The sequence below is a fragment of the Micropterus salmoides genome, unplaced genomic scaffold (genome assembly GCF_014851395.1).
Source record: "Micropterus salmoides isolate LMB-PRFRI ecotype aquatic unplaced genomic scaffold, ASM1485139v1 Ms_hic_scaffold_19, whole genome shotgun sequence".
Taxonomy (NCBI): domain Eukaryota; kingdom Metazoa; phylum Chordata; class Actinopteri; order Centrarchiformes; family Centrarchidae; genus Micropterus; species Micropterus salmoides.
The window spans coordinates 8,018,364-8,034,823 of NW_024041039.1; the positions used below are offsets into that span (position 1 = coordinate 8,018,364).

General features: G+C 42.1%; 1 protein-coding gene across 4 annotated transcripts in view; it reads left to right on the top strand.

Moving 5' to 3' along the window:
• numb (NUMB endocytic adaptor protein) overlaps window positions 1-16,460 on the top strand; it is a 41,334-nt gene that overhangs the window by 7,165 nt on the left and 17,709 nt on the right. For all 4 annotated transcript variants that reach the window (XM_038728301.1, XM_038728303.1, XM_038728302.1 and 1 more), the window contains exon 2: window positions 15,545-15,681. In XM_038728301.1, the coding sequence (XP_038584229.1) occupies window positions 15,556-15,681 (126 nt within the window). In that variant the 5' untranslated portion in view covers window positions 15,545-15,555. The remainder of the gene's footprint in view (window positions 1-15,544; window positions 15,682-16,460) is intronic.

The window sequence follows — 16,460 nt, forward strand, 5'->3', positions numbered from 1 at the left end:
ACAGCAGCCAACAGTGTAGCCTAGTCTAATCGATGATGAATGTTCCCCAGCACAAGAAAGATGTCAATTATTAATGAGCTGAATATCATGTTCTGCCTCAAGTAGAGAGGCAGACCTTGAGTCACACACCAGGCTGTTGGTGAGAGAAAAATGAGACTTGTGTTGAATAGGTCAGAGTTAGGTTTACTTTGCTTTGTCAGTCCAGATTCCTCTCAGATAATGTGAAGGAAGTCTGGAACATGTAAGCCTTTTTCCTGGGTAGGAAGGGGTTATCAGTGGGAACGTGTTTCCAGAGTGTTGCATCATTGTGCTGTAAGTGCTGCCTTGAGCACTGCAGCTTTTTGTTTACCACAGAATTACATGCACAGGTGTGCGAGCAGCATGTGTGTACACATTTGTTCCACGTATGTTTCATTGTAGAGAGAGGGGATGTGTGCATGTGCCGTAGCAGGTTTACACACTCCACCATTGCACCATTCCTCTACCACCAAGTGGTCTGCGGAGAGGGATGTCTGGCTTGTGAGAGTGCCACTGTGCTGAGTCGACAGGAGGGGAACAATTGCTTCACTGTGCTGCTTGTCCGTTTGGCCGCCTTCATGCAGCATTTCAGCGATGGACACAGCCGGCTTTTGGCTCTGTGAGCCGTGTTGACCAGGCCTTTGCCTGCTGGTCACTGACCCGTTGTGCCCACAGTGCCTGTAGCTCGTCAGGCCTCTGAGGGGCTGCCGATTATCCCACGGTAATTGGTGCCTGAGCTCTGGATGATCAAAGGTGCCCAGCTGATTGTAGAGCTCTGGTAATTTTCCATTCTCTGATGCTCTGCAGTCCTTGCCTGTTCGTCTGTCGTCCTGCCTGCCTGCTTGCCCAGACCCCATCTTTGGCCAAGGAGGGAAAGGGTTGATGTCTGTCCGCTTCATTATAATGCTTTCCTCATAAGAGATGACAGGGCAGGGCTGTCCTTTCCTTGCCCTTTAAAAAAAAAAAAAAAAAATTAGATTAAGTTCACAAATGTGGAAATACGGGTAGAGCTCAAAATCAGTTTCTCAGAATCAATAGATAATGGTAAGTTCACAAGTTCAAGCCTTGGAGCTTTGTCCAACAGCCATGTGACTTGGCAAGACACCTACACCCCAGTCATGTGCCATGCAGGTTTCTGTTCAGCAAAATCAGCTAGTATGCTCCTTTCTGTTCTGCTTGAAGGTGTGGTTGGTCTGTGACATCATCTGGTTAAGTCCTTGGTTGGAATGAAAACTTCCAACTCTCATACTAACCTCAAGTATAATTAAAGTATGTACTTGCATGCTTGCTCATTAAATGTTGCCCAAGTCCTAAAAAGTAAAATGATTTTATTGCCCTAGTTCCTTCTTTGGTTGTAAAGAAAGACCTTGATTGCCTGGCTCCTTGGCTGTATGAATGGACGTGGTGAAATCTCTTCTTATGTTCATATTACAGCTTTCTATTCCTTTGTACAGAAGAGTTTTCCAACATTTTTGGGAAAAGAAGGCGTCTACCATGACTGCTGAATCATTCCTGGCTCTGAAAATAAAGTGCCCCATGGAATATGTTTCTTGCTATTTAGAGACCATTGCTTACATAAACATTACTCTCCATGAGTTAATATATCATGGTGTTTTCAAGTGTACCATGTCATGATAAAATCTAATACTTACAGACATTCCTAGAGTTCATAGTCCAGCTTCACACCTTCACAGGTGCTTTCCAGGTGCCACAGAACCACTTTTTAGTAGAGAATAGCTTTTATATTACTTGTTACTTTTACCATTAAGACATCAGCCAATATTTCTGGGCCAACATAGCATGGTCTCAGTAGTTATAATAAACATATTTAAAGTAGTCGTGGACCTCCTGAATGTCATTTTCTAGAAATAAAGTCTTGTTCCACCCCTGCCTGAGTTGCAACATAAATCTGCTGGGTATATAGCCAGGTAGCACTGGCAGGTTGGCTTAATCTGTTGCGTAACTTGGTATTCTACAGTCATCCTCAGCTTGACAAATAGCCCAACCAGGATACAAAGAGCGCAGCACAGGTACGTGGAAAGAATTCCTGAAATGAGTGAGCAACTCAACAGCTGCACTGAATACTACAGCTCCATTTACATTCGTGCTCGTAAGACCTGTTTGGTTGGCTGACTCCTGACAACAATACAACCCACCGTGCATCACTGAGTAGCTTCTAGACTCAAATAACTGTGTTGTTACAAAAATCTGTTTTAAGATAAGCTCACCTGATCTGGCATGTGAGTGAGGTAAACAATACATGATTTGTGTTAGTGTGTGTTTTGGCCTGGTCAGAGGGGCAGTGTAGTGATTTCATGTCTGTTCACTCAGCAGGAAGTTCCTATTTCACTCCGTCCTCTCATCACACCTGCTGCTGGACAAATACTGCTACTGACACACACACACACACAAACACACATACACACACCCTGTAAGGGCCACTGACCAATGGTACTGTGCTGCCATTAACCAATAGTGTTGTTGGGATGAAAAGCTGGATCATTGACAGCATATTGAGTCAGCGGCTGGAACCATGGAGTGGGTTCTCTTCTCTGTGTGATATTGATCCTTCTGTGAGTACTTTCCATGTAATCTGTTTTCTTTCTTTGTCTCTTATTCTTTTTCAGTATTTCATTCACCCTCTTTCAAATCATTTTCACACGGCTACCTCTTTGTTATATCTCTGTCTCTGCTTCTTTGCCTTTTCTCTCTGTGTCAGTGTTGTCCTCTCAATCTTACTTCTGTGTTTGGGTGCATCTAAGTGACACACACTGTCAAGTGTGTATGTGAAGCATATCAAAGTGTCAGAAGTGTGTGTGTGAATGTCAGAAGCCAGCAGTCCGGCGTTTAAAGCCCCAGCAGAATACATTTACCCTGCAGCCATCTCTAGATGATGATTGGGAGAGCAGTGAATAGTGACAGGCCTTCATCACTCAGTGAACACAGTGAACACACATGCTGACACCATTTCCTTGCCTCTTATACACTGAGATAGCCTGCCTAAATGATCTTTCTGGCCCCATTAAGAAAACTAAAATAAACTGTGGTTGTGGTTATTTTTGTTTTTAGACATTATTGATGATTTGTGAATGTATTTCTATTGGGACTACAATTTAGGATTATTAATCTCGATTATCAGAGGAGAGAATATTTTTTTTTTGCATCTTGCATCCACATCCTTTCTTTTCACTTTTTTTTTTTTAGCATCATAGGCAGGGACACTGGTTGACCTACTGCTACTGTAAAATGCTCTAAACTGCTCTTTAATCTTTGTTTACCAAGAAAGGGGGATAGTAGTTATGATAATGGCAAAAACAGATAGCTTGTCAAGTCAACCTGAACAGTTACCCGGATAGCCACGACATACAAGCATATTGTAAAGGCTCTGCAAACCTCAGACAACCTGATTTTATTTTCCTTTGACACATTAGCACTATGCATAGGATAGAAAAATGATCCCCATTAGGGAACAAGCAGTGAGGTATTGAAGAAACAGGAATTTTAGAGGAAAAACTGGGTTTTTGTTAGTTAACCAAAAAAATGCAAAAATAATACAAACCAAGAATTTAATAACCAGGCCGATAAAAAAGATCAACAAAATGTAACTATAGTCAACATAACAGCAACTAAACAATGTGTTAACTGAACAAGCTGACCTGACACAATGCTGCTTGAGGGAACATATAGTGGTTTGGCCAAACTAAGTAAAACACAAAGGATAAAAAAGATGGACTGCAACTGAAACTAAATACAAAGCAGATCTTATAAAACCCAATTTCTCCCATGACATGGCAGCACAGTGAGCTGGCTCCAGGATTTAAGATTCCTCAGCCCTCAGCCATGCCTTTTACTTCACCAGGAGAAGACCTCCCCCAACACTTAATGGTAGCTTAAACACAAAGAAACAAATGATTGATATAATGGATAATTGCTAATGTAATCCTACACTATGTGTGCACTTCATATAAACATGTAAGGTTAATAGCAAATAAACAGATCCCAAATCAAACAAACTGTAGTTAATTGGGATTGGTTGACTGCAAATGAAATGAACCTGTGTATGGTTCTTTTAATTCCTCCCGGATTGGCTCGGAAGCTCATTTGGGGAGCAAGTTAATTAGCTCTTATCACTGCATGTTTTTTTTAGTTTATGTAGTTTTTGTTTCATGCCTAAATTGACTCCTTTTCTTTGTGAATTTGTGATCACTTAGCAGTTGCTACGTTTAATCGATAAATGTTGCCATTAACTGAGCGTTTCCCTGCAGCTGTCAGGCCAGTTACATTGCTACGGGTCTGTGCTGTACAATCAGAGCTTTTTTAAAGAGGTAAAGTTGTTTGGCAGCTGCAGTGCAGACATCTCCTCTGGGTTGCCTTAACTGAAGAGAAAGGATAAGGATGGGAGGACTATGGGGAAGAGGATAGGCAGAGTAGGGCAAACAGGGGCCAGTGACTTCTCACCACTAAAGAAACACTTATATATATAAAAGTAACCGTAGCAATTTAGCAGCATGTTTATACTCACTGGAAGTTGTCAGAATTGGCTAAAGAACCAACATGTCATGGTCACAAGGAAAATAAAGGGATTTAAACCTAACTGTTATATATTTTCAGTTCTGTTGATTTAATAAAGCTGTTGTACTCAAAGAAATCTGAAAAAAAGTTTTTTCCCTCAACCATGTTCAGACTTTATTAGATCTTTACTTAGAGTGATTTTTTTTTCTTCTGTGCTATTTGTGGTCCTGATCACTCCCTTGAGAATTAAACCATACTTTGTATTGGTGGTCAAATTGAAAGCATTTTTACAGTTCAGAGCTGGGAGGTGGTAGCAGGTTGTGTGTGTCAGCAGTAATGACTGTGTTTCAGAAACCCCTCTAAAGACTGTCACTTGCCCTGATGTGGTTAAATCAAAAATGACGGTGCTGCTGGTGCAGAGGGAATAGCTGAGTGTTTACTGTGAGCTCTCTGGTGATTGATGAGGTCCAAACCAGCAACTATGCATGAAATGTGCCACAGACTGCCTTAAACACATCACCCAACTATTGATAACATCTTTAATATTTTATTTTTCGAGTCTGAATCAGCAGCTCTGCAAGAAGTGCTCTCTGGTGCCTGTCTGTCTTCATGTCTCTGCCCTGCATACTAACTGGCTCATACTGGGACAACCAGACCAGTTTAACTTGACAGAAACAATCTGTCTGTCTGTGATGGATATGATGTGGCACAGTCTAAGCTATTCTTCTTGGGGAAATGGCCTGTCAGTTTGTGGTTAATGCTGCGTTCCAGACACGTCGGAACTCTTTTTAGTTGAAATGTCTGACTTCCGCGTTCAAAATGTAGCAGGTGCATGATGGGTCATGACACCGAAAGTGAACAAAAAACATGGCTGACCATTACAAAGTGATGTTTCTTTATCATGTGTGCATCAGGGCCCTTGGGTGTACCTATAATAACGTTAGCAGTTTTTTGTACATCAAACAGGTATTATAGTATGTTTTATTTTAATTAAATACAGGCAAATATACTTTAAGTTGCCTTTTTGTTTATGATTTATTATTTACAATGTGTGCTTCCATGGAAACTGCCATTGTTGAGACATCATTCAGCAGCTTCTTGTGAAGTCAGGGTACATATTTCTTTCTCAAGTTCACAAGGATGAACTCCGAATGAACTTTCAAGTGGCATACCATGGTACTTTTTTGGAAATTGCAGAGTTCCGAGCTGTCTTGAAGACAGCAGAACCCCTCCGCTTGTCTTTAAACGTTACAGGGTTCTAGCATGATGGTTTCTGTGGTTGCTTGTGAAGTGAAGGTTATCACATGGGACTTTAAGCAAAATTCTCAGGTTGTGACAGTCTACCTACTCACTAATCCCCGTAGACCCTCTGGCCTCAGGTTGCACCAAGCTCACAAAATCACAGTAGGATTACTGATCCAAGAATGGTCGGCTATCAGTTGTTGGTCGGCAGGGATTGTGCTGGATTAGTTTGCTGTTTACTCTTATATATGATAGGCACAGCCGGGGGATATAAACTGCAATCTTAGATCAGCATTCTTCCTGAGCCAAGTAAGACAGACAGATAAATGTGCTAATGTTTGCTTTTTTGTTGTGAGTAAGCCATAAGTAGGATTAATAGATCATGTATTAACAAAGCTTTGCTGAGGCCTGGTGAATAATTACGCAACATTGTGTGTTTCCACAGGTCAGTGCAGTGCCTGGGTATAATTTCAAGCGTATAGTATTTTGGCCTGATTTCTCCACCTTGCTGCAACTCTTCTAATGGCACTTTACTTCTCTCAAGAACTCTAACAATAGGCCATTTTGGCTTTGGGGCCTTGAGACGCTATAGTCTGTCTCACGTGTGTGAGTGAGAGAGTGTGTTTTCATGAGTGCCTGTTGTGTTTACATTTTGTGAGTGTATGGCAGGTTTGGGTTTAGTCAAGTGTGTGTCACTTCTGCTTGTGTGTTTCGCTGCTGCTGCTGGTGTGTGTGTGTGTGTGTGTGTGTGATGCCGTGATGTCAAGGGGAAAAAGTAAACATGGTTTCCATGAGTAGCTTTTTCGCTCCGAGGTTTACTCAAAGTTTTCCAGCAGAGGTCACTTCTAGAGTCTGGGACAATGTGTTGTGGTTCACTTAAAGTGATCGCCTGTGAGGAGGTTAAGCTTTTGTCCCTCAGTTTGCACAACACTGAATTGCTCCCAACAAAGAAGGAAGATAGCGATTCTTCTCAGCTTAAGAGAAGGGAACACATGGCAGTTTTAGTTCAGCCGGTGTACAAACTCACAGCCACTTTGTCTGCCAGTGTACAAACTCACAGCCACTTTATAAACCCATCTTCCTGTGGCTGCCACATTAGTGGACAGCTATTGTGTTCTCAGCAGGAGTCTGCTATAAAGAGGGGGCCAGGATTGATGGAGTTGGGGCACTCAGGCCACTACATCAAACCCCTCCTAGCAGGCTAATGCTTTCAGTCAACACACTCTCTCCGCAGCATCACTTGAGTGTTATATCTCTATTAATTTAATTGAAACTCCACTCCATTTTGTATACTATCTCCTCTGGCAAGTATTTGTGAAAAACACTCATTGTTTTGGGGAAAATACAAGAGACATAAATCTTAAAGATGCCTTCTTGATTCGCTGTGTGCCCTTGTAGTGGAAACCAGGCCAGACCCTACCTATTGATTTGGTCTGTGAATCAGGGCCGGGGCATGCCTGAGGGGAGACAAAACAGTGACAGTGATTAGCCACTCCCTGGTGCCAGGATACTGCCCTGGTCGTTTAAATGTGGCCTCAGCTGTTGCCCAAAGGGATGTGTGACTCCGTGTTGAATGGTTGGCTGGCTGGTTGACTTGCTGTTGGGCTGGGACCCTTAATGCCACGCCTCCTAGATACACAAACACAAACATGACCACACATATTAAGCCAAATACACAGATACTGATGTACCCACACACACAGTTAGACTGGCAGGAGTTAAAAACAGCTCTGTATCCCCTGTGCAGCAGTCTGGGTCCTATTTTCTTTCTCTGTCTCAACTCTAACCCGATCAGTCATGTGTACTCAGGAAACGGAGGTCATCGTGCCTTGCTGGGGGCAGGGAACAGATTGAAGGTCTGAAATGATTCAGTGGCAGACAGAGAGTGACTGAGCTGTGCAAACAGTAGCCAGCACTTCTATTCCCACCATTTCCTTCCTCTGTGGAGTACCACCCATTTGTACCTCATCATTCTCTCTCTAGCTCTTGTTCTAACCCTTAAAGGTGAACCTCCAAGAATAGATGCTTTTTAGGAATAAAAAACTGACTTATGTTCCTGCTACTATTTTGTGTATTTCTATTAGTCCAGCTTGCTCTCAAGCTAGTTATACTTTCTACAATTGGCTGATGTTTACAGTTGTACACGGCAACAAAGAACTGGTTAAATTGCATGTGAAGACATTAGTCCTCCTGATCATAGCTTGTTTTGTCCCTTGGGTCTGTATCCATCTTTTTATCATGGGTGTCATTTTTTTGGATCACTGTGTAGATACCTGTACCTGGCAGATAAAGGGATTCTGATTATTGTGGAGACACTGATGGTGCAAAGTGTACAGATCATCGAAGCAGAGAGCGCCGTGCTGAGCCAGAGCAGCTGGCGATGAGTTACACTTGTTTACGGACTGTCTCTTTTTCCACCAGCTTGGACACGCTGTTACTACTGCTGTTATTTTGTGTTCAGCCATTTGAAGTCAATTATAGTAATTGGCTATAATGAAGGCAGGAGAGATCCTAATTTTGGGTTCACAGCTGTATTAAATATCTGTTTTGTCAGGTTAAAAAAAATCATTGTAACGCAAAAGACTTTTGTGAATTGTGTGAAATGCCATTGCATTTGCTAAAAAAGTATAATGTAGCCTACGATGTTATACATAACCTAACCTAGTCTATAACAAATATCTAAATCCGTACTCAAATTCAAATGGTAGTGTAGCTTTACTTGTTGTATGTTAGCAAATTATTACAAATTTTAGCACAGAAGCAAATCATTTTATTGAGTCTTCAGCACAAATCGATTGGTGCTAGAGGAATAAATTTGTTGAGGGAAGAAAGTCTGCACATTTTCAGCAGTGATTAATATTTAGTATGCAGCATTCAACTGCTGAATGTATACAACGCCACTAAAAAGACTCAATTTAGGTCAAATTGTGATACAATAATTAATTCTGTACTCATGCATGTGACCCAGAATATCACATTTAGGGGTTAGGATTAATGATTAGCATTAATGAAGGGACCCAGCTGGACGCCCCATCTCACATTGTTCACTTGTACTTGAACTTTGAATGTCAATAACACACTGTCATTAAATCAATTGTAGCCCTAAGCAATAACGTTACATGTCTGTTGTGAATTTTTTACTCCAGTTGTTGACAGTTTTATTGTATTTATTGGGCTGTTATTGGTAATAAAAATGCCAAGAGATTAGCGACCAACTTGTTTCACTCTTGTCACCATAAACTCACTGACTAGGTTGCCAGAAAGCAGATTGCCCTGACCTTTGACCCTGATCCTGGTCCCACAGTGGTTTTCCTGGACATGGTTTTCAGCCTTTCCCTTGTGTGCCTAGCATGGGTTTCTGTTTTTTTTTCCTTCTAGCCCTCTTTTTACATAAGCATGCCAAGCTACAAACCGTGGCCCGGAAAATTGGATTACCACGCTAACAGCATTTTTCAAATTCTGTCTTCATATGGCCATTTGGGAGCAGAACAGAGACACTATCACCTCAAGTCAGCCGGCTCCCCGATAACAGGCCTTCGCAGATATGCCGGACTGGCATGCTTTGCATTACTGGATGGCTGGCCGGCCTTATTGATTGAAGCTGTCCTATCTCGTTGTTGTAAACGCTGAACACGGATAACATAGAACTTCCAGAACAGAGCGGTAAAGTAGGATGAAGAGTAACGGCTGGCACAGTGGTGGGGCATGTCATGAAAGGAGACAGTGGGGCCTTTTTGTCTTGAGTTGCTGCCCATTCTTTCTATTTCTCTGTCTCATGCTCACTTGCTCTCCAGCTTCTCCCTCCCTCCCTTCCTCCCTATATCTTCTGTGAAACCCAACTGCTGTACTCATCCCTAGGATCCTTCTGCAAGGATTAATCAGTTTTCCATTCCTGGAGAGATTATTCAAATACTGTTACATCCACAGCCAGAAGCAGCACTCCCTCCCTCCTTCCCGGGCAGCAGCACAGCACTGACTTAGGGAAAGTCTTTCTCTCTATCTTTTCTCTTTCTTTCTACTTTTGTTTTCCAATTTTCCTGTATGTGTTTGTGTCTCCTCTTCTGTGTAATTCTGTTTTCACACTTTCACACCATTGTTGATGGTGTACGTGCTTATGTCATTGATTAACCACTAAGTATGTTGATGATATTACATGTGAGAGTCTTTAGAGAGCTGTATGCATTTTGCCATTCACTGTTGCTTGTTTCTGTGTCTGTGAGCAGAGAGAGTATAAATGGTCCTTGTGTAATTGTTCTCATTAGTGCTGATAGAGAAACAGCCAGAGATCCTCACGGCAGCAGACTATAGGAGCTGTGACAGCTCCAGCAGGGTTCAGATCCTGCTTTCCTACACCAAAGCCTTTACCTCTCCACCCGCCTGTTCTCCCCCAGAGTCCCCCCTCCATCTCCAAAGCACACTCTATGCCTCTCTCTCTCTCTATCCTCCATTCACTGCCTTTTGTAGTTTTAAAAAGTAAAATAAAAACTACTCAAGTATTGTTTGATTTGTGATGCTCTAAAAGCAAGCCCTGGGACATGTTGTCTTTTGACATGATTTAGATAAACATCCCACTGCTATTTGTGATCGGTGTTGATAACACCTCTCATGCAACCTTTGGCTTTAAATAAAAAGTACCCTTCATTTCTGGCTTATTTTGTTTGACCTTCCCCTCTGTGTTAGTGCCCAAACATAGGTAATACTAATGTTATGTTGGTATATTTGTATTTTATCTATGAATAACAACGTAAAGATCAGGTTTAACTGTCACCCTTAAATTGCCTTTCAACAAAAGCAAGAAGTAGAAGACCATTACTTCAATAAAGCAAAATGGACTGCTGACATTAAAGCAAATGCTGCTGCATGAAACTACTCACTTATCTAAGTGGGAAAACAGTGTTCTGCGATGGCTTTTGCTGTTTCTAGATGTACAAACAGCAAAATTTAAGTCATTCCATTTATATTTAGTTGTATTTATCTACTTGAAATGATAACACCCAGTGTAATTCTTTGTACTACTGCCATTTATTCCTACAAATAATCTGTAGTATTTTGCCAGAGTCAGAAGCTGTACTGTCTGTTCTACTGCATGTTTGCTTTACCCTCATAAGGTCATGAGGTAGCATTGATTTAGATTAACTTTTGAAGGTGTGAGGAACATTATCCTTATTTTTAATGAGTCTGAAATAAATACAAACCCAAGGCAAACTGTCCTAATTCATTTATTTACCTCTTTTCTACACTACCTCTCAGCTTCTCTGCGAATGGCCCATGCCTAATATTATTGGTGGTGGTGGTGGTGGTGGTGGTGGTGGTGGTAGTAGTAGTATTAGTAGTAGTAGTCCTTTCTGCCACTTGACTTGACTTTTCCCTTCGTTAACTTTCTTTTCACCGCTCCCTGTCTGAATTTGATGCTTCATCATGTGTCTCTCCCCTTTCCTCCCTCCTTGACTTTTTCTTTCTGGCTCATGACCAGACCAATGGCTAAACCCTCCTCACATGACCCCCACCCGTCCAATCATCCACCCCAGCACTCTGCACCAGGCGAACACAGCCAGACTTTCCCCCTCACTGCTCATTCGGTGCTGCGCTCCCTCTGGCCCACTCTATCTGGCCTCCATCCCGGTCTCTGCTCACCTTCCTGCCAACACACACACACACACACACACACACAATAGTTACCTAATGCGGGTGGTACTGCTGCAAATGCCATGTTTGACATGGGATAATGAACACGTGTTCAACCTGCATTTGACCTACCAGTCTGTTTTTACAGGTTAATCCTTGGTTGTCGCTGTTGACACAGACCTCCCTCTGCAACTGTAGTTCAGGGCACTTTACTGTTTGTCATTGTACATAAATATAGGATAAATAGCTTATTATATTTGCTAAAGTATTTCACTTATTCAAATGTTTCATGGCAGTTTTTTCACAAGAAATAAACACAAGGGTTATAGTCTTGAGAATCTGTCATAAATGCTGTCATACCAAAGCAAAGACAGTACACGAACAGGAAGGGGTTAAACTCAGATGCAGAGCAGGGTCGAGGAGTCAGGTTCGGATTATCTGTGCCGGCTCAAATCAATGGCAAATGTGGATCTTTCCCGGGTCATTCTGTCAGTCTGAACGAGGGTACAAGGGGTAAAAAGTACAACAACCTTACACTTTAGAGAAGATACATATTTTCTAGTAGTGCTTATTCCAAACATGTTACATTTTTGCAACACTACTCATATCACATTCATGTAAGTGGTTGTACTGTCACGCAGCAGGCCCAGACATTCACCATATATACACAAATACAGCTACCATACGCTTTTTTTCCCACGCACATGACTAGTTATATGTGCTCTTACTTACATTCCTGCTCTCTCCTTATTTGTCTCTCTTAAGACACTGCAGTACACAGGAGAGAAGGTGTGTGGGTTGTAAGCTGGCAGTAGCATAACTGTTAAGTGATTTAGAAGGTGAGTTTGGTAAGGTGCTGTGAGAAGAGGCATAAAAACTATGCGGCATTAATGGATCGACATTGGCCTGTGCAACAAAAAAAAGACACAATAGTGTGTCTGTCCCTGGGATTTATTCAAAGAGACTCTCTGCACTTGAGTCTGAGTTGGTGGCTACTAGTGTTAATTTTTTCAACTATATTTTATGTAATCTTAGTCCTGTGTCAAATGACCTTGTTAGTTTTTATCATATATAGTCAGTTAAGTTTTAGTTGACTGAAAGTCTGGACATTTTAGTCCCAGCTTAGTCAAAGAAAACCATAATTAGAATAGTTTTAGACAAGTCATTTGGAGATGCTTCCTTCCTAGACATTTTATTGACTTTATACATTAACTAACTGGAGAAATAGGTGACAGATTAATGGATAAATAATCAGCAGCTCCAAACCTAACCTCCATCTGGTAGTTATTTGCAGATAATGTGTGGTTGTCAAGTTGGCAGACTTGTTTGTCAGCACCAAAACATGGCCGTTTCAAATTCTGGAAAAGCTGCAAGAAATAGGGATGCCTGTTTTATAAAACGCTGCCTGCCTAAAAGTACAACTTCCCTGTGTACCATTCTACAGTATCACACACAGTAGTGAGTAACAACTAGTTTTCTTAAAGATATGATTAAAAAAAAAAACTGGGACTGGCAGTGGTGTCATACGTCTGGTGACAATATGACGAGTGAATTGAAGGCAACAAAGATTTGTCTAAATGCATGCATGCATAGCATACTGAAAACAAATGCTGTTATGTGTTGCACCGAAGACGAGGTGCCCAAGAGCAGACAAATCTGTTTTCTTCCTGCTCCTCCTCTTCACTCTGCAGGCTGGAAGCATGCAGCCTGTCACTGGCACTGCAGTGAGCCCAAACATGATATGACCTAAATAAACGAGTGTTAGGAGAGGATGAAGCAATGTTTTTTTTTTTTCTCCCCTCTCACTCAGTCGTCTTGTTTTCAAACACTTCACTCTGCTGCAGGCTACAACTTGTGTGTGTGTGTGTGTGTGTGTGTGTGTGTGTGTGTGTGTGTGTGTGTGTGTGTGTGTGTGTGTGTGTGTGTGTGTGTGTGTGTGTACACACACACATTTTTATACACACTAAAGTCAGACTGGGTGCTATTATATCTTGACCCCTGCTGATGTATACGTCTAAGCACCTGCGTTTACACCTTGTTAGCCGTTGTTTCATCCCCCCTTTTCAGACAGTTCACCCTTTTTGTGTTTCTACCTACAGTGGTACAGGGGTCATGATTGTCTTTCTATGAGTGTTGCCATAGACGACAGACAATAGAGAAGAGAGGTGTTGGCTGTACCACTCAATAGCCAGAGTTTCCGTTACAGAACTTGTGGAAGAAGGGAGACAAAAATCTATAATTGAATTTGGCTGTCATTTAGAAGTCGTTCTTAGTTCATAAAATGTAATTGTCTTGTAAAATAGCCTAAGCAGCAGGTTTAACTTTGCTTTATGTCTTTTAAAGGTGCACTTGAGCTATTTGAGCCATTTGAAGTGCAGAAATATGCTACTGCTCATGACAGAGGCCATGGTCCGCTCCAGGTCCCCTCTTTAGTGACAGTAGGAAGTTTGATGTGGTTTTGTGTGTTTCGGTGGCCTGGTCAGGACTGAAAGCTTCATTGTGTGCTGCCCACAGAGCTGGAGCCTGGCACAGATAGATAAGAGAGCTTCACCTCAAGCACACTTTCTACCCCCAGCCAGTAGCGGCTCACAGGACAGGTTTCACTATGTAAACAGACAGCTCAGTCCTTAGAGTGTGTGTGTAGTTAAGTAGGTGCATATGTGTGTGGTCGCTGTGAGCATGTGTGTAAGTAAATACTGCTATGTTGCTGCGTGTGCGTGCGTGCGTGCGTGTGCGGACACTCACTTCTCCTGGATTAACCTTTAATCCCACCCGATCCTCATCAGCTCAGAAGTTGTTAGTCAAGGAGAACGTTCTGCTCACGTGTTAAAAGTTAGAGTTGCATGGCTGAATGACTTCTGGTCCTCAGTTATGAGTTTATTAAGGAAGACGTGAGCCAGGCCTTCGATGATGGATGCACCTCTCAGTTCTAGTTTGGATCAGCAACTTTTAATTGGGTCTCGGCTCTTTTGTGCCTCTTAATCGCCTGCCAAAGCCAAGAAGACATACAAGCACTGTTTAAAGTAGTGCTTTTAGCCTAATTAATTGTGCTGTTTTAAGATTTTCAGAGAATTTTAGTGTTTGAACCTGCACCAAAGTGAAACCTACATGACAACAAACATGAGTGGTGAGACTAACATAGAAGTGCAAAAAAAGTAAACGGTTTGGCAAATTATCCACCACTCTATTTTGAGGTGCCCGTATTGTTTCTAATAATTGTGCGGGACAAGGCGACACAGTTGGTAGTTCAAACTGAACCAGGAAACTGTTGTGGGTGTTTAGATTGGGTATTCTGTGAAAAAAAGTTAAAACGTTAACTGTCATGTAAATTATGTGGATTGTCATGTAGCTGTAATCTTGTAGCCCCAGCATAATCCGCAGGTAAAACGTTCTCTCAGTAGAAGCAGCAGACTATCCTCATTGTCCTCAGTTCCCTCAGTTTTGGGCCACCTTGAATCCTAACGCTACAGAGACTCAACCTCCAATGCTTTTGTTCCTCCTTGTGAGTCAGAGAGATGTGTTGTGCACTGATGTCGGTATTTAAAGCATTCCTATTTGCAGGCACTACTGTAAACAGGACACATCGAAGTTGTAGTCCGGCGCTGTGTTGCAGCCTCTTATCCGTTAGCAGACACAGGAAATTGACTAATTTCTGTGTTGACATACAATATTGCCTGTGCATGCACATGAATTGGTACATTTCCCGGAATTGCAAACTTTATTATTACTAAACATCGCAGGGATCCGATGAACCCTCGACCTGTCCAGGGTGTATCCCGCCTCTCGCCCAGTAGCAGCTGGGATTGGCTCCAGCCCCCTGCGACCCTGTACGGATTAGCGGTTATAGATAATAGATGGATGGATGGATGTCGGGGTCAGTGTTTTTCCCCCGCCGCTACACAATGGCTGCCCACTCCTTCTATTTAGGATGGGAGTAATGCAGAGAACAAATTCTGCATGCATTGTATTTTGTATAAATTGTATGGCCAATAAACTTGATTATCATTATATTTTTCTGTAGCATTAACCATTTCCTGTTTGTGTTATTTCTCCAGCTTTCCAGCCAGTGGTGCACCTTTTTATTTTGCTGCTGCTGACAGCCCAGTTTTCACCCTGGGATTAACATAGTGTCTGTCACCACTCACAGGGAGCTCAGCGATGAATAAGCTACGGCAGAGCTTCCGCCGGAAGAAAGACGTCTATGTGCCGGAGTCGAGCCGACCTCACCAGTGGCAGACAGACGAGGAGGCAGTCCGCAGTGGAAAATGTAGCTTTGCAGTCAAGGTGACTCTCCCTCGCATACACACATAAACAGGCCTGCATACAAACCTCACATAGTTCCTTGCACACACAGAGTGCACTGCTGACCTTACTGTGGCACACTCATACCTTTGAGAAACTTTCACGCTGCCTGACTCCCCAAGGACGCTGCTTGTGATTAATCATAACCATTCAGAGACTGTGAGCACAGCTTTTATCTAGGTTGCAACATTATCTGCTGTAGCCTTCCAAACCTGTGGGATTTGTGTGTACAATTGATTTCTGGCCTCCTAGATTAATGAGAACCATTGAATTAAGTAAAATATACAGAATTAAAGAAAATGTTTCATTATAGCTGACAAATAACAATTCAGAGGCACTGCAGTGGGGCAGTGCAAGACACTCTGTAGGCAATGCAGCATCTTTCGAATACAATATGTATCTTCAGTGTTTCAAAAATGGCTAAACTGGACATGCTGTGCTGCAGTTGATGGAGTGGAGAGTTTGCTGTATTTTGGCAACAAAACCTTTCACTTTTCCTAACAGAAGTTGAATGGTGCGCTTCCTTTCATTGCATGGGTCCACTCAGAATAAAGGGGAACTGAAAGCCGCTTAAGTCAAGAAAGAGAAAGTTTTCCTCCGAATATATGAACTTTGTGGCTGGTCAGCGGATGTGGATTACCAAGAGTACAACCTATGGTTTGATGATGCCTCTGTTTTTACTTTAGTTTTATTTATTTTTTAGCAAGAAACAGGAATTGAAAATACTGTAATGGAGAAGGTAGGTTTGTTGGTCACATTAC